Here is a 24,961-nt window from a genome sequence, read left to right as displayed (position 1 = left end):
TTTTTTTTAATAATATCTATTATTCTCATGGATTATCTAAAGATATTTTATTAAATAGGAGAATTTATTTTATATAAAGATTTTAAAAAATAATTTTTAAGATTCTAAAAATAGATATAAAACTACCTTTGGCTTTTTATCTTCAAATTAATGGATAAAGAAAGTGTATAAATTAAGTTTTGGAATAATATTTGATCTCAAATATTGGAGTAATATTAACTATCAACTATCAACAAGATGATTGGACAACTCTTTTATCATTAGCAGAGTTTGTTTATAATAATATGATATATTTTTCTATGTAATAAATCTTTTTTATTAATTATGATTATTATCCACGATTTGATGCTTTTGACTTTTTAAAAGTTGATAATCATATAGTAAAAGATTTGATAAATCATTTATTTGAACAAAATTAGATTATTGTAGACTTGGACCATCTCCTATTTGTGACTAAATCAATCCAATTTTTTATTGATTATATCTACCAAAGTCTATAAAAATCCATCTCCTATTTTACATATTTCTTTTGGAGCCATATAAGAAAATGAATATCTTACAAAAAATACAAATACCACCGCCTCTTAGAGAAGTAGATAATAATTAAAAATTTGAAGTAAAAGAAGTCTTAAATTCAAGGCAGCATTGACTTAGGTTGGAATATCTTATTCATTGGGACAAATATAATATTAACAAATATATATGAGAGCCAACAAAAATTCTTACAAATATAATAAAGAAAGTCTAAACTTTTTATCAACAACATCTATCTAAATTAAGATGAAAGATAGCAAATCTTTACTATAAAAGAAATATAATTTAAAAAACGATTATATTCTACCTTCTATCTTTGTTTGTTTTTTCTATATAACTGTGGCATTAAAGAAATGAAGAACCAATAGCCAACAAATTCAATTCAAGAATCATCATTTATTGACTTATCAAAAGAGATATTATAATTATTACAACCTTTAAAATGATGTAGTAGGCATAAAGATCTACAAGAGCAATATGTTCTTCCTTAAATAAATGACAAGATACAATATATTTGATATCACAACCGAAGAAGAAAGTCTTGATATTTGGTGATTTTATTAGAGGTAGGAACAATTCGTGATGATGTTACAAATGTTTTATTTGAAGGAAGTTACGAAGATTTCAGCAATAATAAAATAACAAGGTAGTCTTTTCATTGTAGAATAGAACATTATCAATGGTTGATAAGACCTATCAATTATCTTCAAAAGGATTAAAGATTAGAGTATGTATAAAATATAATTTACCACATTTTTAGATTGTTTTGACATGTGGAATTCATCTATAAAGGGGAGAATAATGTCATGGATATATATTTATTGTAATTATTAACTAGATAATATAAATAAATAGAAGTAAATAAAAATAAATTAATTTCATTATATCTTCTAAAAAAGCTTCTTAGAAGCTCCATAGACAGTGCTTTGAGTTTACTTGTGTTTATAGTTGATTGATAAGTTAGACACTTAGTCAACAAGTTAACCACATATCACACATATTCATAGCTTGTAAAAAAAGCTAACTATATAGCATATATATAGAAAATTTATCCTACAAGTTAAGATATGTGTTATGCAAAATCAACACATTTTAGAGGTCTTATAGAATGTCACCAAATAGCTTTTAGATAGATAGTATATATAGAGGCAAGAATAAATCTTTTTTCATACTTATCAATTCTTTTCTTATTTTTAGTCTAATTTTAAGAAGCTCCTAATTTTCTTGTCTTTTGGCAATAGTCATTCTAATTTTTTTTTAATACACATGCTTCCTAATTTCTATTTTGTTATACTTCTTTAAAAAAGTTTTACTTGTTTATTTATTTTCATCAAGTTCTTATCCTTGATACCATGTCAAATAAGATATTTTTGATAAAATCAAGGCCTACTTATGCACTATCTCTTTTTTCATCTATCTACATTTTTATCAATCTTTTATCCTACAAATTGATATTAATTGAAATGGTCTAGAAATTATTCTTATCCAAACCATTGATTGCAAAGAATGAGTACTTGTATCTATCTTCTAACTTCTTTTGAAATTCAAAAAAAATCATGGAATCAACAATAAAAAAAGCCTTGCTATTACCTTTGCCATCAAGTACTTTCAACTATATTTTTATGACTCACAATTTATCATTAAGATCAACATTGTTTCTTTATAAGATCTCATGCTTTTACATGGCTTATTAAAGCATGTAGCTCAATAGATCATGATCTTACAATTATACAATTGTACTATAGTTTATAAATCTGGTTATCTATATACCAATATTAAAGCTTTGATATGAACAAAATTTATAGTATCCAAACCTTATGCAACCTTCAAAAATCTTAACTCCGTCTGTCAACTTTAATACTTTATAACTAACTTCATAATTAATGAACCATGGCTCTTCAATCTTCCATTGCAAATTGCACAACATTCATGGAAGGTGGAAGAAGGAAGGAGAATGAAGAAGAGGAGGATAAGAAAGAGTACATATCAAGGACATGAAACTTGGAGAAAGAAAATCCTCAATACACTCTTGTTTCATTGAAAGGAAATAGAAAGTCACTCAAAGATGATATAGTATTAAACTAGAATAGATATTGCTAAAAATAAGAAGACTAGAAAGTCTTAAAATAAGACTAAAGACTAGAAAGGCATTGACAAGAGTGAAGAAGGCTTCACTCTTGCCTCCATATATTCTCTTAATTAGGAGCTACATGGCAATGTCCTATAGGACCTCCAAAATATGTTGACTTTGCAAGACATGTATCTTAACTTGCAAGGCAAGTTTTCTATATATATATGCCACATAATTAGCTTATTCTATAAGCTACCAATACATGGTTAATTTATTGACCAAGTTTCTAACCTATCAATCAATTACAAACATATGTAAAGTCAAAGCAACATCTATGAAGCTTCTAAGAAGCCTCTCTAAAAGGTATTATAAAATTAACCTACTTTTATTTATTTTTATCTACTTCTATCTAATCATATAGGTATTTATTAGAGTATCTATGTATATTTGTGACAATACCAAGGAAGATATCATTCTTTATCTTAATATACTAAGCTATTATATATCTTAGTTACAACTTGTAGATTATAATTCTAAAGATTCTTAAATATATATATTGTTATATGTAAATTAAAATTATTAAAAAATATAACATCTTCATACAAAAATTATACCTGCATCTGACTTCTAGAAATTATCGAGGTCATGACCAAACCATAATAAGTTTTATTATTGAGATAGTTGGTGTTTACATACGCAGACATTATTAATCTGGCCCTTGAGCAAAGTAAGCCACTCAAAAATAACATGAATATCTATCATCAAGGCAGCATTATTTGATTTACTCATGGAGACTTACTAGACTACCTCAATTACTTGGACAAAATTCTCACCAAAAGAATAAAATACTATTTTTTTGAATACCTTATTCTACTACAAAAAGATAATTTTAAAGTTTTTGAATATCTTATTTTGTAGAAGAAGACACTTAAGAGATAGTGTCTTCTTCTACAAAAAGACAATTTCAAAGAGGTTTTGTATCCAAAGTCCCTGACTTTATTTAGTTTCTAGAATTATTTCATGTGGCATGAATGTTAGAGCACTTTGCAATATGAAGCACTTTCAAGTAGCTTCAAAAAATGTACTACTAGATTTGTATGGTCAGTGATGTGATCTATTTCATTTGTTAATGCTTAATATGCTAAGTAAAATATAATTATGACTAGAATGTCACATTGTGCGTACTAATGTCAATTCTTATTTTAAAGCCATTCATATGAGTGAGGATGGATTTCATGAGACCCTTGATGTCAATTATATTTTGAAATAAGACAAATAATATTCTTAACTAATATTAAAAAATCTCATTGTTTAGATTTACTCACATATATATATATATATATATATAAATTTATATATATATTTTAGTATATTAAAAGTAACTTTTATGATAGCTTTAATATCAAGATATATTAATTTTAAAAATATATTATTTTTTGGAAGTAAAATAATTTATTTTTATTATTTATTTATTATTAATTTGTGATTTCTAAATGCAAAAAATATATATATTCTATTAAATTTTATTATTAAATAATTTTTAGCTTTACAAATGATAATAAAAAAATGGAAGAATTAAAATTTATATAAATATATATGTCTACATACATATATACATATATGTCATAATTGTACAAAATATTAATTAACAATAATCCATATAAAATAGAATTTCATTTTATAATTATCTTTTTTAGAGGTAATGTTTAAAAATAATTTCAAGTATATGTTAAAGTATTTGATGTTAATATTATTTGATTTATTCATAAAAATTCGGTTTTATATATTTTATTTCTAAAAATAATAATAATAATTAATAAAATAGACAATAAATTATTTTAGATTAATTATAATTCTAATTTTTATAAAATAATAGTATTAAATATTATAAGATAATTTAAATCAATGCAATGAATGCAGTATTATGCATTGAAATCAATATAATGAATGTGATATTATGCATTGATTTATATTTATAAGACTAGTCATATTTGGTGTTTTGCTTTATTTCTTTTATAATGTCTTATAACAGCTTTAGAATATCAGTAGAAATCCTAATTCTTCTTAATCTATTTATTCATCCTAATTTATAATTTTTTGATAATTAGCTAATCTATAGTTGTGTTTACAGTAAGAGATTTTGACTTTTGGTGAATGTCTGTGTGTATATATATGTCCATTACTCATTGAATAATTATATTTAACAATTCTATTGTCGAAGTGGCAATTGTATGGTGATATTTTGTCCCTAATTACATGACATTGTTAATATGATAGAATTGATAATTTAGATATAACATCTCTTTATGTTCCATTGATTTTAATTGTAAATTTTGATTAGAATTACAGTATCATTCATTTGAAAATGTTGCATTGCCACAAAAATGCTAGAAAACTTTGTTTTGATAAAAATGAACTTTAATTGCCTGCCAAGTATGGTGTATGTGTATGTGATTTTTATGTTAATAAGATTTATTTTCATTTTATAGATTAAATTTTTTTAAAAAAATTGAAAACATCAATATTTATCCAAATCACTTTTTTAATTTTTTTTTAAATGCAAAATATTTCTTTAAAAATTATTAATATCATAACTCTTTTATCTATATATATATGTGTGTATATATATATATATATATATAGTATAATAAATTTCTATTCAATACTTTAAGATATTATGTTTCTAATATTTTATAATTAAAATTATAATACTTATAATTATTATTTTAATACTGTAGTATATAATAATTTTTTAAATAAAATACTTTTAGTTCATTTGTAACTTAGTATGCCTTATATTTTAATATTCACTTTTTAGTATATTTATTGTGTAAAATAATTTAATTTATTAATTTATTTCACTGTATGTTACAAATTTTATTACATACATGGTACAAAAATATTCTTTATATATATATATATATATATATATATATATATATTTTAAAAATATATCATGAATAAATTATTTTTTCTATTATATTCTTGTTGAAAATTTGTAATATTTTTCTTATTTTTCTTATTTTTCTTATTTTTCTTATTTGTGATTATCTTTTAAGAAGTATTTTTATTTGATTTGAAATAATTTATTTAAGCAAAAAAATTTATTTCATATTTTATGCAATATAATTGGAACTAGATTAAAAGGGTTGATAAATCATGTGGTCATAACAATGCCAATATGTATAAGGTCATTTAATCATATAATGTTAAAAGCATTCTTTTACACAAAATATCAATAATTAATTTATACCAAAGAAGTAGGAAGTGATTTTGAAATTTTTATCAGTTTTAGAAATAAATAAATAAATAAAAATATGAACTAAAGTATAAAATAAAATATCATTGGTATTCTTTAGAGAGTTCTTTAAAGACTTGACAATACAAAAGTGACAAATGTAGTAATTAATAGAGAGAAAATCCAAGTAAAAAAACGAAAATATGATTAGATTAGATTTTAGTAACAAACCAGTCATTACCAAGATTTTTATAATATTGTGAAAATAATGACGAAAATCTTATAAAATAGTTAAAAACCAGATTTAACAGAGGTATTATTAGAACTAAAGTTAATTTTAATTTTGTTCTTATATTTTCTACTTGTAAGACTAATGAACTGTGGTCTAAGCTTCTAACATTTGGACATCTAAACTTGTAGAAAAAACTTTTAAAAAAACTTGTCAATATAGTTCTTGAAATGATTTTTCTAAGAATCTTTTAACTTGATTTTATTCCCAAATGTTTTATTTATAGAATTTATGAAGTTTGTACAACAGTAAAAATAGTTTTAGAAGTTTATATTAATGACAAGTAAGGCACAAATTTCTATATTTTTGTTAACAATAATACTATTTAGAAGATTAAAATTTTGTTATTAAAATATATCAGGCTTGTGACACGAAATTGATTTTCTATTAAAATTTTGGTAACCTAATAATTTAAATAATTGTTTTTAAAAGTATATTCTATGAAAATAGTTTAACTAGTTTTGTGTTGATTTTCTGTATTAAAATCTTTTGGAAAGTTTTATGAGGATCTAAAAAAATTCATAATGTCTTAAAAATACTAAAAATTTATTCTTTTGAATTTTACTTTGAATTCAAGTAAAATTGTATGCCTAATTTCATATTAGTTAGCAAGTAATAATAAAAATAAATTTTATTTTGTAACTTTTAAATAAAAAACGAGTATTTTTTTAATTGTATGCTAACTTTACATGTGTAATGTGTGTGGGTTTATTAATATATTACACTATTACAATTAAAAGTGATGATAGTATCAGTGATTAACAAAAACAATTATAAAAAACTATCATAATTTAGTATTGACAATTAAAGCCATCTTATTAATTTTCATTAGTGAACAAAAAAAATGTATAAGTAAAATAAATAAATAAACAACGATACATCATTGATTCCATCCTTTGGACGTGCAATGAAAGTAAGGTGGGTGTCAATTTCATCATTTTCTCACCCAACAAACAATTGATACATGCTCCTTTCAATCAAAGATGCTACAAGTAAAAAAAAAAAAAATGAAAAAAGAAAAAATTACATAAAGTATCACATTCTCCACACACAGAAGGCAAGTATTTTTTTGTCCTTATGTTAATGGCAAAAACACAAAACTGGTTCAAAAAATCAAAAAATTCCTGGAATATATATTTATTTCATCATCTACAAGAGTTTAACTCTGTTATGACTTTGCCAATAAATAGTTCACATACATTACTGCATTAATGAAGAAAGTCTAGATCTATGGGAATTGTATTTGTTGAGGTTCATACACTTTTATATTTTTTATATTTTCAAAGCTCCCATCAAGTCCAAGTGAACAATGCACATTTAAAACCTCTATTAAAACCATTATTTAACCACCCCACCAACTTCAATTGACCCTACAGACCCACTCCACATGACCAAGCAACAGGGTGATGTGTCTCGTGATAAAATAAAATAAAATAAAATAACATCCCCAATTGCTCGAAACCCACAAGAATCCATGCAGATTTGCAAAATGCTTAAACAACAGGCACAAGAACATTCTGGGCCTCTATCGACAATCGCCCACGTTGTCGATACAACCGAGGCCATTTAAATCGTTCACGAGGACCGAGTTTTTGGAGGCTCGAAAATGCAGACATCGTCCAAGTTGTTAAGTAGTTGATGTTGATGTTGCCGTTGTTGTTTTTCTTATATATATATATATATATATATATATATATAAGCGATAGTGTTCCAAGCGAGAGTGGAGGGCAGTGATGGCGTCGTTCGAATTTTGTTCGCGGGTTCCTTACTTCTTCTGCGTCGCCTTGGATTCACCGAAACGCGACAGGAGGGAGTGTAGTGCGTCACAAGGAGGGAGGTGGGTTCTGCCACTTGGCCTGGCCGCCAAGTGCTCGAAGGGTGATGAATTGAACAGGCAGTTTCCACTGCCGCTAGTCCTATGACGACGAGCCTGGATCTCGATTAAGAAAGAAACTTACCAACAAATTACCAGCTGCCTTGGACAAAATGCTCCCTTCCCCCATCAGAATCATCACGAACAAAGCTTCCCTTCCCACATGGCGGCCACTATCGCTTGAAACTGCTGCTTTTCATCCGCGCAGCTGGTGTCCTTCCCGAACTTTTAAGAGAAAAGTACACATGCACTGTGAGACGCTCTTGTACTCGCGCGCGCGTATTCCCAGAGCGAGAGAGAGGGAGAGAGGGGAGAGCTAGAGATGTATACATATACAGAGTGGGTTTCAGAATTCAAGTGCATGGCGGTTGGTAGTTGATCTAGAGCTTATCAGGGTTTCGTTTTTTTCTCCTTACATTTTTGTGGATCAGTTGGAGGAGCGAGCGCGTTTTTTTGGTTGATTACCTTGATTCAACTTCGTGGGTTTAGTGGATTCGTTTAGTGGTTCGTGACCATCGACCGCGCATCTCTCCAGAGTCGGGGGTGGTGGTGTCTCTGGTTTTGGTTGCTTGTGATCATGTGTTGATCTGGTGGGAGTTGATGTGCATGCATGGAGCTGAAAGAGGTTCTGAAGCTTGATTGTGTTATGAAATGCCGGTTCCGACCATCCTCAGGTAGACCGACTGTCTGCACATAAATTTTTGTGGAACTTGGTAGAGGGTCAGACTCTTTCTGGTGGTTCTTGAGGCTCAACCTCCAGCGATCCGACCAATCTTTTCAGTTGGATGTACTGCGATGACATTTTCGCAAATTACTGGGAAACTCTGTTCGGCTGCTCTTTGAGCAGATCTTCATGCTAGAGATCGACCTTATTTGAAGCCTGTGTCGAAGCCTTGTCTGATAACTCGCTGGACGCCGCAAAACACCAGTCGTTTTGTAGCCAAGTGATTTCTACATGCGCAATGCAACCTCCGTAAGTCAGCCTCAAAACCATCGTAACGGTGGGGAGAGCATTGGAAGTGATGTCACATCCTTGCGAGCTGACAGAGATTGTGACTTAGCCAGATGACTGTGTGGCTTGATTTGTGATACAGCTCTGGAGAAACCAGAAATGTCCCTATTGCTGGAATCGGTCGTCTTCACGTGGTATATAGCTGGTTCCATAATTAAGACGAGAGGTGTCATTCTTGCGTAGCAGAATCGATCCGGGGAATTTCGTTTGGAGTTGTAAACAAAATCATGGCCAGTTCCCGGTGGGCGTTTTCGCAGAGCAGCAACAACCTCTCGTTCAAATCATCTGTAGCGGCGCAAGCAGACTTCTGGTTCGACGCGAGCTTGCTCTACGTCCGCGTCACCAACTGCCAGCTGACAGGAGATTGCACACTTCCTGAGGTTCTAAACGTACACTTTCCCCCACGGGAAATCGCCACCTGCATGGAGGTCAATGGCGGGCGCATTCCCCCATCGGAGGAGGTCTCCCTTGTCCTCCGTCGAAACCGCATCGAATCCGAGACGGCGGACGCTTTCATGTATGTCAGCACAGACAACCTCCGCATGAGCTCCACGCTTCACTTTCAAATCCTGGATCAAGACACACTTCTCGTCTCCGGCATTCTGGAAAAGCTAGCGTATTCCCCAAGGCCAGCTGCTGCGACACCGGCTGTACCCACGAGGAATGATCTGGGATGGATCATGGCCACCACTTGTGAGATTGGATCGCTAGGATGCGCCTTCGTCAAGGCGAAGTATGAGCTCTTCAAGCACGGCCTGTGCATAAACTTTCCCAACACCAACACAGCCATGGAAATTTGTGTAGTGGGGAGGTTTAAGAGTGAGCCTGTAATCTTGACGCAGACCTTGATGCTTACTGTCAAGCGACGATCCGCCTCTTTCTGCACCCTCAATGCTATCCCCGAGGACAACGAAGATGATAAAGAAAGTTGCCAAATGTACGCAACGGCGATGGTCTCGAACGATTTCCTGGACGAGGTGAGCTTCTCAATCCCTTCCTACCTTCACTTGATTAGCTTTATTGTATTGTGTTTCCATTCGTGGATCCGTATCACCAATTTGATCCATAGCCTTTAGACCACTTAATTTGAAGAGAGTGTAAAGCTGACGTGGGAGGTATTTCGGGGGATGGTAGGGTGGTGAGTCTTTCTTCGGCATGTCCAGGAGTCAGGCCGATAGTCAGAAGGAGTTGGCAGCTGGAGATTACGTGAGCAAAATGCTCACGCTCGACAGTAGTTTGTACCTTCCAGACGTGGTGGATCAGGAAGAAACATGGTACAACAAAGGCATTTCCAGGGGCATCAAATTGGGATTCGGAATTGGGATAGGTATGTGCGTTGGGCTGGGAATTGGATTGGGTTTGATCATTCGTAAGTTTCGTGTCACAACAAAGGAGCTGTACAGAATCACAGTGTAACCAGGTAGACTCCTTTTGAAAAGCTGCAGTACCCACAATTAGATGCATCCACAAGGCTAGGGCTTCGAAGAAATGAGAGACCTCGGAGGTGATCGCTACGGCAGAAGTCTTTCGATTCTTGGCAGCATCACGTACATAGATTTGTATAATAGGGAGTGTGATATTCAAGCAGGGTGACTTGAAGATTATGATCGAGTCATTCTGCAATGCAGCCTGCGTATTGCCAATCAAGAGTAAACAACTACAGCCAAAACGATTCTGAGGACAGGCAGTCCAGTCAACAGTGCTTGCAACCCTTTCGTATACCTTTTCGCTGGATGAATTCAAACGATACATGAGGTGCCGCAACGGGATCTTGATGTGGCCATGGGCGATGCGATTGAGGAGACCGATGAGTTTCTTGATACTGGGCACGGCTTTCTCTTAACCGGCGCCACCATGCCACTGCACAGCACCGCTGTCACCATGAGCACAGCCATGGATGTCGCTCATAGTGTACATAGTGTTTTCTCTCAACAGCGTTGTATGGTTATGCTGCCGGGACCGAAGATGAAGTGTGCCACCTAATTGGCCCGACGTCCAAATTGAACGGCAAGATATGGGAGTAGAATAGGGCTGCATGCCGAGGTTGATTTTACGGTATGTTATGCACTCATCTGCTTAGCTAACTCATTTAGAAAGTAATACTGAATCACGGTTCCTTCAATCCCAATGCAGCAGAAATACTATTTAAAACAATGAATGATGAACAATTCAGGTTCTGTTACAAGAATTATCCCATGCGTTGACGTTCATCTGGAAGATTTTGAGATATTCCACTCTATCCCACACTTTTGTGGAAAGCTGATGTCTAATGTGCAATTAGTACAATGTGTGACTGTTACCTGCCGACGTCTGGAATGAACTGTCGGACACTGAAATTGACCTCATAGCTTGAAGTCGATTAATAGCAGGCAACATGTCTAAAATCGAAGGCAAATTCTAGTACCAGTTAGATGGATGAAAAATTTGCTATCCACTATCGCAAAATACATTGTAAAACGAAACGACTGGGCAGGCATCGACGATGACAAAAACAGAAGATCAACGAAAATTAGCAGGAATTAGTGATCTCAGCCAAAATCATATGCAAAGTATTGGCCTCACAAAATTTTGTCAACTGGAAACAGATGCCAACTCATGTCATTGAAAGCTGATACGCAGGGAAACGACGCAGCGTTCACAGAATGCTCGGTTACATGCTCTTGCAGCCCAAGCAAACAATCAGGCCTAGCGTGCTTGGGTTTCGGAAACACTGACCAGCTATCCTGGTACTTCTGAAAGCTGTTGCCAAGGATGGAGATCCACCCGACGCACCATGGCTCCACATTCGCCTCCAAGACACTGTTATAGAGGGAAGCACCGCAATGCGGCATGTAAAACAGTGTGGGAGAGTCTGCTCGCCTTCTGCCCTTATCGTCTTGCACAATCGGGGTGCAACCTAGGTTTGTCAAAAACGCGCACTCCATAGCCGACAGCACCGGGTCATAGGCAAGTATATTGCCAATGCAAGAGAAACGGTCCTTCAAGAGAAGCGCGAGGGACATTTGACAGCGTGACACCTCACTGTCAAGCAAGCTCCCCACGCCGAGAACAACCACCTCAACAAGAGATGATGATTTTGTTGCAGGCGTTACCTCCAACGTAAAAATTTCAATTTCCTTCTGCTCTAAGCTTTCCGTTGTCGACCTCCCTACAAGCCAAATTCAAAAATCCATGAGGTGTCCACAAAAACCCCAAATTTCAATCCCCGGATGTGCAATACAACACAGATCCTGTAGTGCGCAACAAGAAGGGATGGAGGTGAGATAAGAACAAGTACCGTCTGAGAGGTGGGATTCACACGCTTTGTGGCCAGCTCTTCTCCCATTCGCCAGCAACGTTTCGAGAATTTGCAAGCGTTCCATCTGCTCCACTAAGTTTTTGAAAAACGCAGAACTCCGCACTCGTTCCCTGGAACTGGCAAACTTCTCCCGCAGTTTCTGTTCTGCAACAGCTTTCCCGGAGCTTAGGTCTAAGTCCGGCCCGTGCCCGCGGCAACAAGACAGGTGCCCATCGTCTGCGTTTCTGCTCGAGGATCGTTTCGTATGCTGCCGCTTCTTGCGACCTCGAACGACTGTCCACTCATCCTCCACCTCCTTGCTGCCAGTGGTTGAATCACTCATCTCCGTCCAGGGGAAGCGCAATCTTCACCCCAAACAAGTATCGCTACAGTTCGAGACTCGAACGACAACTCCAATCCTTAGGTTGCAGCATGAACAACGGATCTCGAGCTTTGATTCACAAACCCAAGACGAGATCTACACAGCTGGGAACTGTGTGCTGATAGCTACGAAAGTGAATACATCTACCAGAATCACTCACTAAACCCTAAAAACACACTCCAGAATCGACCTATTCACACCAAATGACTCAACGGGACTTCTAGTTGCAACCTTCCTCCTGCCGCAGGGGATTAGGTGCTGAGCTTCACTATTGTATTTAATGGATGATAATTCATGAATGAATTTTGGGCAATTTTAACCATTTTTTTAATGGGTTTTTCCATTCCAATTATCTGCAAAATTTGGAATTTAAGGGCCAGGAGAGCAGAAGCCAAGGAGGCCTTGGCAAGAGAGCCTGGGAGGGTTAAGACAAAGTATTATGGAGAAGTGTTAGGAAGAAGCGCTTAAATACTGAGAAGCGGGGTCAAAATATAAGTATAGTTATATAATTATATAATTAGTATACCATGCATGTCACCGGATATGAACTAGAGACATGTCTACACCTTCCAAAATTATTAGCCAATAAGGACCAGCCTTAGCCTTTCCAATGGATGACTTAAAATTATGGGAATTGTTAAATTGATCAAGGCATTTACTAAATCAATCCACCCATCATCATTGGTTAAGGATCAAACCATTTTTTTCATTAGTTTTTTTATTAATGCGGATCTGGTGGTGGTAAATTTAATAAATACTTGGGTCAATTTAACCATTCCCTAAATTATACTCTCAAATTATTTATATTAATCTAGGTTTTGTTGAGTCCCCTACCTATCTATAGCCATGAATAGCGAGCAAGCTACGGATTAGGAAAAACCCAAAATGGTATTCTAGATGGATAAAATCAATATGTGAAGATGTAGTGAGGTACTCAAAATTGCCTTCCCACTTTTCACATGCCTTTGTTTTCTACCTTTTAATGATATCTTTAATGTGAATTTTTCATTTGTTTAGTCTTAAGTGTTTTGTATTCTTTGAAAAATCCTAACACATCATCCCTAAATCAACAGACTAAATGTGGCATTTAATATTGTGGCTGGTTAAAGGTTTAATCTGATGAGAAAACATAAGTCTAAATGTTTTAAAGTTGTTTGATAAAAGCAAATAATATTGGTTATGATAAAAACCTGACTCCTAAAATAATTAATCACGATTTCTTGTTGCAACATTTATAAAACATACAATAGACTTCGTAAAAGCTTGTATAATGGATCATTTATTTTTTTGTTATTTAAATTAGTGCATCACTTTACATTCAACATATCACGTTGTGTTTTTCTTTGATGCTATAACCTTCTAAATCAATCTTAAGATGTTACAAGAAGTCTTACTATTGTTTTATTTTCAAAGAAAAGTACAAACATTTCTTAAATGTGTAATTTGATTATAAGTTCTTACAGATGTATGAGCAAATTATTTTGTCAAAAACACCAAGTTTATGTTTCTCATTATATTCACTGGTCTTATAAGAAATCAAATACACATCTCATGAAATTTTATCCATTGATTTTAAGACTACAAGTAAAGTTTAGAACAATCTCAAATTGTTTTAACTCGTTGTATTTCTAAGATTTTTTTTTATCAAATAAACTTATATCATCAGTACATTTAAAAAATTAAATCTTTAACACTTCATGGTGATAACTGAAAAATCCATATAAAAATGATCCATTCTCCACTTAACTCATTTCTGTGCATATCATCAAAACTAATTCACACAAGTTCGAGGATTTGAAGGTTTTTGTTCATTTTATCATTAATTTTGCAACAAAAATCTTTGATGGAGTGACAAAGTGAGAGATCACATCTTTTATTTATCTTAATACAAGCTTCTCAATTCCAACTACTAGAAGACTTAAAAAGTTGCAGCTACTCAGCGTCTCCTTCATAATTAAACGGTCACGAGTAAAAGTCTCTCAATGAATCAACGGCCGCGGCGAAGCTGAAGATGTCGCCTACGAAGGGAGGCTGCTAAGCATTTGCTTCGATTTTGGCTCGTCGCAACAATCTTCCACCTCGGGAGTAGCGGAGACGATTGTTTCTGCCGATGCATCGTTGTGGGGGTGGTGGATTTCAGATCTAGGCATCCTTTTTGAATCGTGGTGGAGGTTTGTGTGCGAGGAGCGTCGTCGTTGTTAATATTAAAGTTGTAGAGGCAGAGTTCGTGCTAGGAAGTAGGAGTCCCAGGAAGCAGTGGAGAGTACTGGATCCATGACTTTCGATGCACCTGAGAATCTCCAATGAGCCTGAGGAGTTTCAAATGTGAGGCGCCACTGCGATGTCCTAGTTCCGCGTTGGGTTGTAAGGCAACTTTCTTCATATACTGATTTTCTTTGCTTAGCGTTGAATTTTTCGATTGAAGGGCGTGTCATTTTAAATATTGGTTTCTGCTTCTGTCGAAGTTCAGTTGGGCGCGCGCGTGTGTACCCGAAGTTTCCTTCCATTTGACAGGATTTGGAAGATGGTCAAGTGGAGCTTTGTTGCTTTGTGGATTGCAAAAGCATCAGGGAGTTCTTGAGGTGACCCGAGATCCTTGACATAACTATCTGCTTTCTGATCCAAGTCGACAAGATGGATTTGACCCCCATTCGACACGCAATTGATCAAGTAGTTTTTCTGCGCAATTCCTATTTCCTAAAACTGAGACAAGGTGTGATCGAAAGAGCACTAGAGGAGGCGAATGCAGCTGCAGGATGGCTTGCAATGTTGAATGAGGATGACTTCTCTGAATTTGGCAAAGAATTATTCCAAAACCTTGGACGAAAATTGACTGAAGTTGGTCTAACAAGCCAGGTAATTGTTCTCTTTGACTTTTTGGGAATGGATAGCCAATTGTCTCTCCTCTCTCTGCATTCACATTTGAATGTAGAGATCCCTGACACTTTATAATTCACAGTATGTCGAAGAAATTCATAAGACAAGTCGAAGACGTATCGACATACCCCTGAAGCGATGGAACGAATCACTGAACAATGTCTTCGCACGGGACATTATGAAGGCGTACGTAAATGTTGAATTCGATAGCAACTTGATCAATCAGCTCATATGCGATCATTTCTATCGAGCGGAGGATCTCGGTTTTTGCGATGTCTTCGTGATGGAGGCTCAAATAGAATTGGGTGTTGCTGCAGCGTTGCACGCTCCCGTGTCCGACATGTGGCAGTATTTGAAGCAACTTCGTGAGATGAATGTAGACCCTGCATTGGATTGGTGTGATGCGAATCGACTCAAATTGGATGCCAGGGTACGCTGCAAGGATATCCTTTCTAGTGCTATTATACCCGGATAGGTCTAGCTCAAGTGAAAGGTCTTCATTCTCTTTTCTTTAGGGTTGAGTTGAATAGGTCTTCATTTACTAGTTTCTCGGTGGGTTAACTTCTGTGCTGGAATTTTTCCAGGCATCTTCATTGGAGTTTGAATTGCGTGAACTAAAGTTTCATCATCTTCATAAGACCAAAGGGCTTAACGTGGCTGTTGAATATGGGAAATCCTTCGTTTCTTCTTATATTGCCGAGCACGATTATGTGAAATCCAAATTTCCTAATTATGGCAATCAGCACATACAGAGGACTAACGTAAATAGAATGATGGCTAGTCTCCTCTGGAATAAACGAGGTGGAAATTCTCCTTACAAAACCTATTTCGATATGCACCAGCAGCTACAATCTACCTGCGAAAAATTCAAGAGGGAGTACCTTTTAAATCATCGATTTCAAAGTGCTTTACACGCCGTTGTTTCAGCTGGCTCCATGGCACTTCTCGTTCTGCTGGGCATATCCTCCAAGGTACAGGTTAGGCCATTGCTGTGTTTATGTTGTCATGTCCTTTTTCAAATTTTCATCATCTTCTTGGATGCAGAAGTAGTACATGTAACCTCAATCTTGCTTGTTTTGTTTTTGTATTGTCCAAGTCTTGATGTGACCTTGAGTAATATTGGTTGCCTGTGTGGGATCTGATGCTTAAATTTTCTGAGCTGGTTCAGGAGTGGGAGCTAGATGATGCATACAACTTTCACTCCATATATGTCTGCTGTGTGCATTTAGATCAAAGTACTGTAGAGAGTCCTCCAGTACTGCAGCAATCATGCGGCCATACTATGTGCCTAGATTGTTTTCAAAGGATGCCTAAGAATTCGCTTTATGTTCCAAGAGTGAATACAGAGTTAGGAGTTAACATCCGGATCACATTGTGTACATTAATTTGTCCATTCTGTCGAAGCTTGACAGGAGTGGTAGAATGCAAGAAAATCTATATGTGATGCTGAAATGATGGACAGTATTGTGATGAGCTGCTGCAATGCATTGGAATTCAGTTTAGAAGGTTGGTTGTAGGAATCAGAGAGCCGATCTTAATTCGAAGTTTTCTTGTGGGTAGGTTCTCTCAATTATTCATGAAGTTTACATGAGGCACATACCTCATTCATTAGTAAGCTTAAGCATGCTATTCAAAAGTGATGTACAGAGGCAATTGCTGCAGACAATTACTTCAATCAATTGCTTCAGAATGTAGTTATCTCATTTTTACTCTGCCAGATTTATCATAAAGTTGTAATCTATAGATTTAAAGTCAATGTTTACACTCAAGAATGCTCTTCACATACTCCTAATATTTCTGAGTCTAATTGTTGTTTGATGTGCCTGTCTGATGACATGATGGAAGACCTGTTTGACAGGCTCATGAAGTATTTGTAGCCATGAGATAAAGAACCAAAAACATCTTGGTTGTAGTTTCTGGAACAGTGATGTAATTCCACTGTATTCAATCCATGGCAGACGTGTCACTCATGTGAGATGTTTCACATTTGGATCTCTCATATTACAGGGGGAGACAAAGGGTAATTAAAGAGCTTCTTACATCTAGTTAGTATCAGAAGTAAATCCAATAATGGCTTTTCAAGATCCACTCCTGTGGAAAGATTCATCACTGCAGATTTTTGAAGTTGCAGAACCTTCAAACATTTTGGATTTTGTGTTACTGAAGGTGGAAGCTGGCAGGAAGGAACCCAAATTTCTCCACACCCTCCCTAATCATGTTTACAATGGTTAATTATAAAGATTTTACCTGATTTTTAATAAGTTTAGGTTGAGGAATTTTGGCTCATGTCTCAACTTCTGCACATTTTCGAGCAATTGTTAACATCTGAGCTACCAAGTCCCGAGTTATGAAAAATATCTCAGCTTAAATTAGCTTAATGTGGTGAAGGTGAAAAATCCATGGTAATGAAAACCATATCTGAACACATGGAAAACCAACTCGCGGCAATACAGCTGCTAACTTGCGGTGCTGCAGTATGTAGTGCGTTCATTAAGAACAAGAAGGTGGTTGTAGCAGGCGGATTAATTAGTTCTCTGTACATCAGATTGTCAGTTCAAGACACACGTCATCACTGCTGGCTCATGTGAGCTGATCACTTAATAACCTGTGTTTGCCTGGCAGACTACCGTATGGGCCGAACTTATGCAATGGACCTAACATTGTCCACAAAAGAAGATTTAAAAGCTTAAAAAACCCCAGTAACGCTATTGAGCGAGTCTTCTCTACCACAATTTGCAGCCTCCTGCCAGGTACTTTATCAGGAGATCGTTCAATTTCTGCCGGGATATGTAAGTTGATACAGATGAAAAATGTGCTCAAAGAGGAACGGAACTCATCGCTGTAGAGGTCTGCAGCCATTCTGTAGGTATCTTCGTGTAGTAAAACATCACCCACCAAGTTAAGAAAAAGGGAACCGAAAGGAGGAAATGAAAGTAAAGAAAATTAACTTCATGTAGTATGGAAAAATGAATGATATAAAATGGTAAACGCCAACTGGCACACTAAAAGTTCACTTACTGATCCTGCCAGGTTTGATTTTTGTTTCTTGGGAATGGGTGCTGTAGTGACTTGTATCTCAACGAAGACGTTGCATGACAACCTCCAAAAAATACAGGATTAATGACTTAGATTTCCCAAGGCAATTTAAACATTACTGAATTGAGCTCAAATTGTTCTGAGCCGTGCCGAGTCAGCAATTCTTCCGCACCAACTATTTCCTTGCGCGATTTTATTATGTGCCAAGTAGGATTTAGGGGTGGCCACCCGGAGTCGGATAATCTGTTCAACTGCTACATCGGCAACTAACAACCATAAACAACTCCTTCTAGTTCCTTAGTAAAGAGCCACCTCAGAATGTCCACATTCCTACGGAAATGCACTTGACACTACTTTAACGTGAGCGAATTTTCAAAATATGGCCGCACCAGCGTAATTGAAGACCCGGGACTTGATGGAATCGTGTCGTGGATCAGTGGGGGTGGGGGGGGGGGCTGAAGTGCAGGACTGTGATCAAGCCCATTGACTGTTCTGGTTTCGCTCTGCGGCTCCTCATCATGACCTCATTAACTGCTGCGCTTCCCCACACCTGGACCCTCAGTTCCCCAGCCCATCGCCGCGGCCCACTTCTCCCACTCTCTCAGCTATATGTACCACCTCCTAAGCTCCCGATTTTACGATCAGAGCAAGTGTCCAGCTTCATCGAAGTGTGTTTGCCCTTCCGTCGTTTCCTCATTACGCCATGGCGAAGACGAGCAGGTCGCAAGCTATGTCGACGCAGCTGATTCTCGTCGCAGCTCTTCTAAGCTGCTGCGCTTGTATCGTCAACACGGAGGCGAGGGTGCTTCTCACGTCTTCAGGCCTGGGAAGCTTGATCCCGAGTTTGACTCTCTGCCCTCCTCCTCCCTCCACTGATCCACCGGCTACTCCCTACACTCCATCGTATTCTCCCCCAGTTGCTTCCGATCCTTCCCCTGTGACTCCCACTCCAGTCTACAGTTCTCCTCCTTACTCTCCTGGTACTCCCTCCGGTGGGTCTCCTGTGACCCCTTCTCCATCCTACTCTAGTCCTCCATACAGCCCGACTCCTTCCAGTTCATCTCCTACGACTCCCTCATCTCCTACTTATTCCAGTCCTCCATATAGCCCAGCTCCTTCTAGTCCATCTCCTACTGCTCCTTCAGGTCCTTCTCCGTCATCTCCTACATATTCTAGCCCTCCTTACAGCCCAACTCCTTCTGGTTCTTCTCCGTCATCTCCTACCTATTCCAGCCCTCCTTACAGTCCAACTCCCTCCAGCTCATCTCCTACAACTCCCTCGTCTCCATCTTACTCGAGTCCCCCATACAGCCCAACTCCTTCCGACCCATCTCCTTCTACTCCATCGTCTCCTACTTACTCCAGTCCCCCATACAGTCCGACCCCATCTGGTCCGTCTCCTCCTACCCCGTCGTCGCCTACTTACTCTAGCCCCCCTTACAGCCCTACCCCGTCTGGTTCATCTCCTACCACTCCATCATCTCCTTCTTACTCTAGCCCCCCATATAGCCCAACTCCCTCTGGGGGCTCTCCCTCTGGAGGTTCTCCCTCTGGAAGCCCACCTGCAGGCGGCTACTGAGGTCCGTGATTGTGAGTAGATGCCAATGTCGTAAGAGGTACGAGCCAATTTCGCAACCTGAACTGATGCATGATTTTTATTGAATTGAGATTCGATTGATTGAGCAAGGAATTGTCCTTTTTTCTTGATCGTTTAACCATCTCTGATGGTCTTCTTGACTCATGTAACAGGTTATCAACTGTGCGCCTTTTTCAAGAGGATTCATAATAGCTGAGTTGGTATGAGGCACTGGCATTCGTCCCTTGGAGATGTTTTTTTCATATTAAATGGTGCGGGGAGCTGGCGACCTTTGCCATGAAGGTGCTGCGAGCATGGAGATAAATTATTCCGGATTTGTTTGTTCTTGCCAGGGTGTTACGTGCAGTGGCAGTGTGTGTAAGGGTTTTGACCCAGGCAGTGAGGAATAAGGTGGACGTCTTGAGGGAAGTGGATAGGCTTGTTGACCCCGTAATTTTCTCACAGTTCCTGTGGTGCCGGGGTTGATAGACTGCAGTGTAGTGCAGCGTTGGTTTCCTCCTGCCTTCTCTCCAATTACGGAGGCGTGTAACCTCATGATATTTCGCAATTTATAATGAAGCTGCAACATATGATTCATTGTACCTCTCTGTCTATGTCACTGCTTTCACTGGCCTTTATTAAAATGTATCAAGTCTACATTTAAAAGTTTCTCTGGTAGTCAGCTCCGCGAGCCGAAAGTCTACTTACTGTATCTTGAACGGAGTTAATGATCATTGTGCGAGTATCCGTACTCAATAGATGTTTTATCAAAACCCTTAACTACAGCGTACGCTGCACTGACTGCAAAATTGAATCCGTAGCCGAGCACAAATCCCTCTGTAGCCCGGTGAAAACCCAACTCAATTTATAGTTGCTCTAAATCGACGCGCGGCAAGCACCATTTCGCAATTGCGCCGACCACTCCCTACACACATTCGCACCGTATACACGCTGTTGAACTTTCGTCGGCTCGAACCACAGCGTTTACACTCCCGTTGCAACTGGTCCAAAATACTCCTGCACTTAGTCACTGAGCAGAGAGCACCTCGACTGGTGGAGTGGCAAGAGCACAGAACCTATGTGGTAGATAAGCGTTGCTTGTAATGGTCGGCGCAGCATGCAGTGAGCAGACTTCATAATTCATCACGTAATAATTGGGCCGACAGACGATGCTTTGACTTGGTGGGGGTGCGAGCATCGGGCGCGGCGCATGGTGATCAAGAAGTACGCTGCGTGGTGCGGAGCTACAGTCCATGCAATGCAGGGGGTGGTGCAACAACGCTGTGACGGTGCCTTGCGGCGCTTGTGGGTAGTGGTGACTTTGCGGAGCTTGCATACCAATGCTTTCATCTTTACTGTTATTTTTTACTTTTTTTTTCGATTGAGTATTATCGGAGTATTGTACGAATACCCATCTAAGTCCGAGGAAACAATAGTACTGCCTGCATCAGACCGGAGAACCTCGGTCTTAGGTCGAGTGGTTATAAGCTACCCTACTTGTTTGCTTCAACTCTGCCGAATGGTTCATATGAGTTTCGCGGCTGCTTTGGCCGGATCCGACTAGGCTTAGATTCTAATTTTGGTTAAATTTTTTATAATATTTTCAATTTTATTCATCGAAATAAGGTTTTATTGTAGCTGTAGATAAATATATTCTCTTTTAAAAAAAATTCCAGACGCAAGACTGTTCGAGCCAGCAGAAAATATCTGGGAAGCAGAGGAAAGAGGGAGGGACAGCCTACCTCGGCACTGCCCAGTTGGATGAGAGAGTGAGTGAGTGAGTGTCCTTTTCTCATTTCTACTTCATTGCCATTTCATTTCCATTCCAGTGCATGAGTACCAGGTCCCAATCCACAAAACCAGGTTTGCTTTGCCTGGCCTGCCTGCTTGCCTGTGGGGGCCGGCGACTTGTAATCTGCGCGTGGCAGCGCCATTATGGTCGTCACCCCCACACTGCGACCCACCATGGACTTAATGACTGGGGACCGTGCATCGCCGTCTACGTTGGCCAAGCTGTGAACATGCATTCTCGTTTCTGAGAATATGGCCTGGCTGGTGCACATCCCCAAAGCTCGCTGTTTCGGTATTATGTTAGTGACTGTTTCCTTCACTCCGAAAGAGAGTCGGATTCATATGCGACAACGCCTTGTGAATGAGTGCACTGCAGAGAGAACTGGGCGGCTGCCTAGACAGTGAAAACGAAGCTCGTGGCAGGTTTTGGTCATGCTTGGATCAACGGTACTAAGCTTTATTATAGCTACATGCGTGCCGAGGTTAGGACGGGCCGGCGTACAAATGATCTTTTCTTGTGCAACTATCGGGTGATTTACCGCACAAGAGGGAGGCCCTGTCTTGGTAGCAATGCAGCAGGCGTAAAGAAGTCCTCGCAGACGGCCCCAAACCTGTAGTGAAATGCTCTCCACGGAGGACCTCTATTTCCTCTCGACAGTGAAACCCCCTAAACCTGTCAGTGTTTGCAGTGCTCCGCTCCAGGTAGCCAGATGCAACGCTGTCACCAACCGAAGGGTTTCAGCAGGCGTCAATCCGGTTCGCTCACCAAGACCACCATAGAGCCTTGCAAGGCGATAGAGCCCGAGGGAGAGGCTACAGGGGAAGCGGAGGAGGCCACGCAGTCTTTCAAGACCTGAATGAATTGGAATCATGACATGACAGTCAAGAATGTGCTTCTCAGCCTGTGGATGGTGGGGTGAGGTGGTGTTGAGAAGCTTCGCTTTGATTAATTTAATCCTAATCAAGGGTGGGTGTACGTGTGTAGGAACTGTTTGATTTGCACAATATACAATTACTAAATGCGCTACGATATTGTATTAGAGCTTGAGTCCTGCTAGGATTCTGAAGTGGGAAAACGGGCAGCTTGAATAGTTCATTTAGATGATGCAACCAAACTAGGGTTCTGAGAGTGTCTACCAATATCAAATACGCTGTCTACCAATATCAAATACAAGAGCTATGCTGTTGTCTTCAATTCTTCAATCAAAACTGGAGTCTCGCAAGTTGCTTTTGTCCATGAGCTGGTCGTGATTACTTCCTGAGATCGGAGAAAGTGAACTCTTTCCAGGATAATGGTGATTTGATTGGTCTTGGTGATTTCTTGGTAGAAATTTCATTTATCATGCTAAACATTTCTATGATAACAGGGACAGAGCTCCAAATTTTACTTTATGAAATGATTGTGATAGAAACACGAAAAATTGACATGAATGACAAGTGGATCTAAACGATGTATGCATTTTGTGAGATACTACTTCTGAGCTCAAATATTAAATAAAATCTTACTTTAGCCTACAAGGAATCCAGCAACAAATGTACGCTACCCCTTCTGAATAGAACGAAGGCACTCTCTCTGGATCTACAAAGAAAGGTGCCATGCACTAAACCAGATCAGCGTCAACAACTTCTCCAACTTCGGCGTGCTTTTACAAGCCAGTCGTGGTGACCAGATTCCACGTCACACATCAAGCGAGTGCGATGCAAAAATTCCTGCAAGCCACCATACCGAAACGTTTTGTTTGAGGCTTACATTCGTATGTGTCAACCTTAGCCATAATGCAAGCGCGAGCAAAACGGCGATCAGTTACACTACATATAACATCCTGAGAATTTCATATCCATGTCACATACGTGCAACACCTCACCCTCTACATGAAGGACCGAGACTCACTTGTTTTCACGCCGTGCACCGCCGAAGCAAGAGCTCAAGGTTGCTAGTATCCATCAGCGGGAGGTGGGCTGCTATACACCGGAGAAGGCTCAGATGGAGTAGTCGGAGTAGTCGGAGTGTAGGTATCATGAGTGGAGGGAGAGGTAGTGTCAGGTGTGGTGGGAGTGTAAGGAACGTCCACTGGGGCAGGAGGAGGCGAGCAGCTAGGCAACAGGCTGCTCAAAGTCTTTTCTGATCCAACAGTTAGCATCGTTCGACCTGCCTCTGAATGTTGAACACACTCCAACAGAGCTGCCAACAGTAGCAACACGACCATAGCTTGAACTGACTTCATCGTGCACGACAGCAGCTACAACTCTAGGTCGTTATAGAGAGACCCGTTTGGATCACAGCGACTGCGGATCTGACTATGCCCAAGCGTAAGAGTGGCGACTGCAGCAGGTATTGATCGGCAGAGTCTTAAACAGTGCAAGATCCAGCTCCATTTTAATGCCTCCTCCAGGATGTTAGCTGGTGTGCACAGCACTGCATTAACTGTCTTTGTGAGGGTGTGGAGGTTGCTCACATGAACCGACTCACCTTGAATCAAGTTCATCAATCAAGACCTGGGATTGTAGTTGAGGAATTTCACATTGCGGAATGTGCTTAGCTGGGGATACCTCGAGTTCAAGCAAATAATCAATCAATAACTCGTAACCACGCACAGGGCCAGTCCTGGTCATTGTGCCAGTTACCCACGTTGTGTATGTTCGATAATAAAGGATGTGTCGGATTGCTCGGAATTAGGAATATTTCTATGCACCTTCTGGGGATTTACACCCCATGGAATGCTCAACGCGTTTGCACTCTCTTTCTCTTGAAGAAGGCACTGCAAAGTCTTCGTTGTCCTCGTCCAACGCAGCAATTGACTGATCAATGTCAGGGGTTGGATGCGAATAATTTTGTGGTTTGATGGATTGATGTGGAGAATCGTGCTCACGTCTCTCATTCTGACACTGCTGAAGTGTTCCAATCTGTCTTAATGCGGGAATTCAGACCTCAAAGTCTTGCGGTTTGCATGATTTCACAACGGCATCATTGAGATGACAAGTCTAGACTAATCTTGTGTGGTTCG

General features: G+C 38.3%; 4 protein-coding genes and 1 long non-coding RNA gene across 11 annotated transcripts; 3 read left to right on the top strand and 2 right to left on the bottom strand.

Annotated features, from left to right (window-relative positions):
• Positions 1 to 8,202: 8,202 nt before the first annotated feature.
• Positions 8,203 to 11,205, top strand: LOC112289250 (uncharacterized protein At1g01500). 2 transcript variants are annotated; one of them, XM_090254828.1, is made up of 3 exons: positions 8,203 to 8,679; positions 9,100 to 9,994; positions 10,152 to 11,205. In XM_090254828.1, exons 2-3 carry the CDS (start codon positions 9,245 to 9,247, stop codon positions 10,431 to 10,433), a joined length of 1,032 nt encoding a protein of 343 aa, XP_090110954.1. In that variant the 5' UTR covers positions 8,203 to 8,679; positions 9,100 to 9,244; the 3' UTR covers positions 10,434 to 11,205. The 2 variants fall into 2 exon arrangements, with proteins under 2 accessions (XP_090110954.1, XP_024390092.1); XM_024534324.3 differs by having other exon boundaries at positions 8,203 to 8,978.
• A 311-nt stretch (positions 11,206 to 11,516) lies between these two features.
• On the bottom strand, positions 11,517 to 12,861 carry LOC112289251 (protein SENSITIVITY TO RED LIGHT REDUCED 1). The gene is made up of 2 exons (XM_024534327.3): positions 12,295 to 12,861; positions 11,517 to 12,165 (listed from the first exon to the last, which is right to left on the bottom strand). Exons 1-2 carry the CDS (start codon positions 12,635 to 12,637, stop codon positions 11,576 to 11,578), a joined length of 933 nt encoding a protein of 310 aa, XP_024390095.1. The 5' UTR covers positions 12,638 to 12,861; the 3' UTR covers positions 11,517 to 11,575.
• Positions 12,862 to 14,628: 1,767 nt separating this feature from the next.
• On the top strand, positions 14,629 to 17,814 carry LOC112289534 (protein RMD5 homolog). Of its 6 annotated transcripts, none has more exons than XR_016505790.1 (5): positions 14,632 to 15,532; positions 15,636 to 15,983; positions 16,138 to 16,530; positions 16,722 to 17,109; positions 17,399 to 17,814. XR_016505790.1 is itself a non-coding variant. In XM_073537625.2 (5 exons), exons 2-5 carry the CDS (start codon positions 15,311 to 15,313, stop codon positions 16,995 to 16,997), a joined length of 1,239 nt encoding a protein of 412 aa, XP_073393726.1. In that variant the 5' UTR covers positions 14,632 to 15,001; positions 15,147 to 15,310; the 3' UTR covers positions 16,998 to 17,304. The 6 variants fall into 6 exon arrangements, 5 of the variants coding, with proteins under 5 accessions (XP_090110953.1, XP_090110952.1, XP_073393726.1 ...); XM_073537625.2 differs by lacking the exon at positions 17,399 to 17,814 and having other exon boundaries at positions 14,632 to 15,001; positions 15,147 to 15,532; positions 16,722 to 17,304; XM_090254824.1 differs by lacking the exon at positions 17,399 to 17,814 and having other exon boundaries at positions 14,632 to 15,040; positions 15,147 to 15,532; positions 16,722 to 17,304.
• Positions 17,815 to 19,238: 1,424 nt separating this feature from the next.
• On the top strand, positions 19,239 to 20,767 carry LOC112289932 (uncharacterized). The gene is made up of 2 exons (XM_024535684.3): positions 19,239 to 20,205; positions 20,339 to 20,767. Exon 1 carries the CDS (start codon positions 19,293 to 19,295, stop codon positions 20,166 to 20,168), a length of 876 nt encoding a protein of 291 aa, XP_024391452.1. The 5' UTR covers positions 19,239 to 19,292; the 3' UTR covers positions 20,169 to 20,205; positions 20,339 to 20,767.
• A 2,561-nt stretch (positions 20,768 to 23,328) lies between these two features.
• Positions 23,329 to 24,422, bottom strand: LOC149988028 (uncharacterized). The gene is made up of 2 exons (XR_016505789.1): positions 23,848 to 24,422; positions 23,329 to 23,666 (listed from the first exon to the last, which is right to left on the bottom strand). It is a non-coding gene; the product is annotated as an uncharacterized LOC149988028 (long non-coding RNA).
• Positions 24,423 to 24,961: the final 539 nt, after the last annotated feature.

The sequence above is a fragment of the Physcomitrium patens genome, chromosome 12 (assembly GCF_059467195.1).
Source record: "Physcomitrium patens ecotype Gransden chromosome 12, ASM5946719v1, whole genome shotgun sequence".
NCBI lineage: Eukaryota > Viridiplantae > Streptophyta > Bryopsida > Funariales > Funariaceae > Physcomitrium > Physcomitrium patens.
This window is presented reverse-complemented; position numbering and strand designations above follow the sequence as displayed.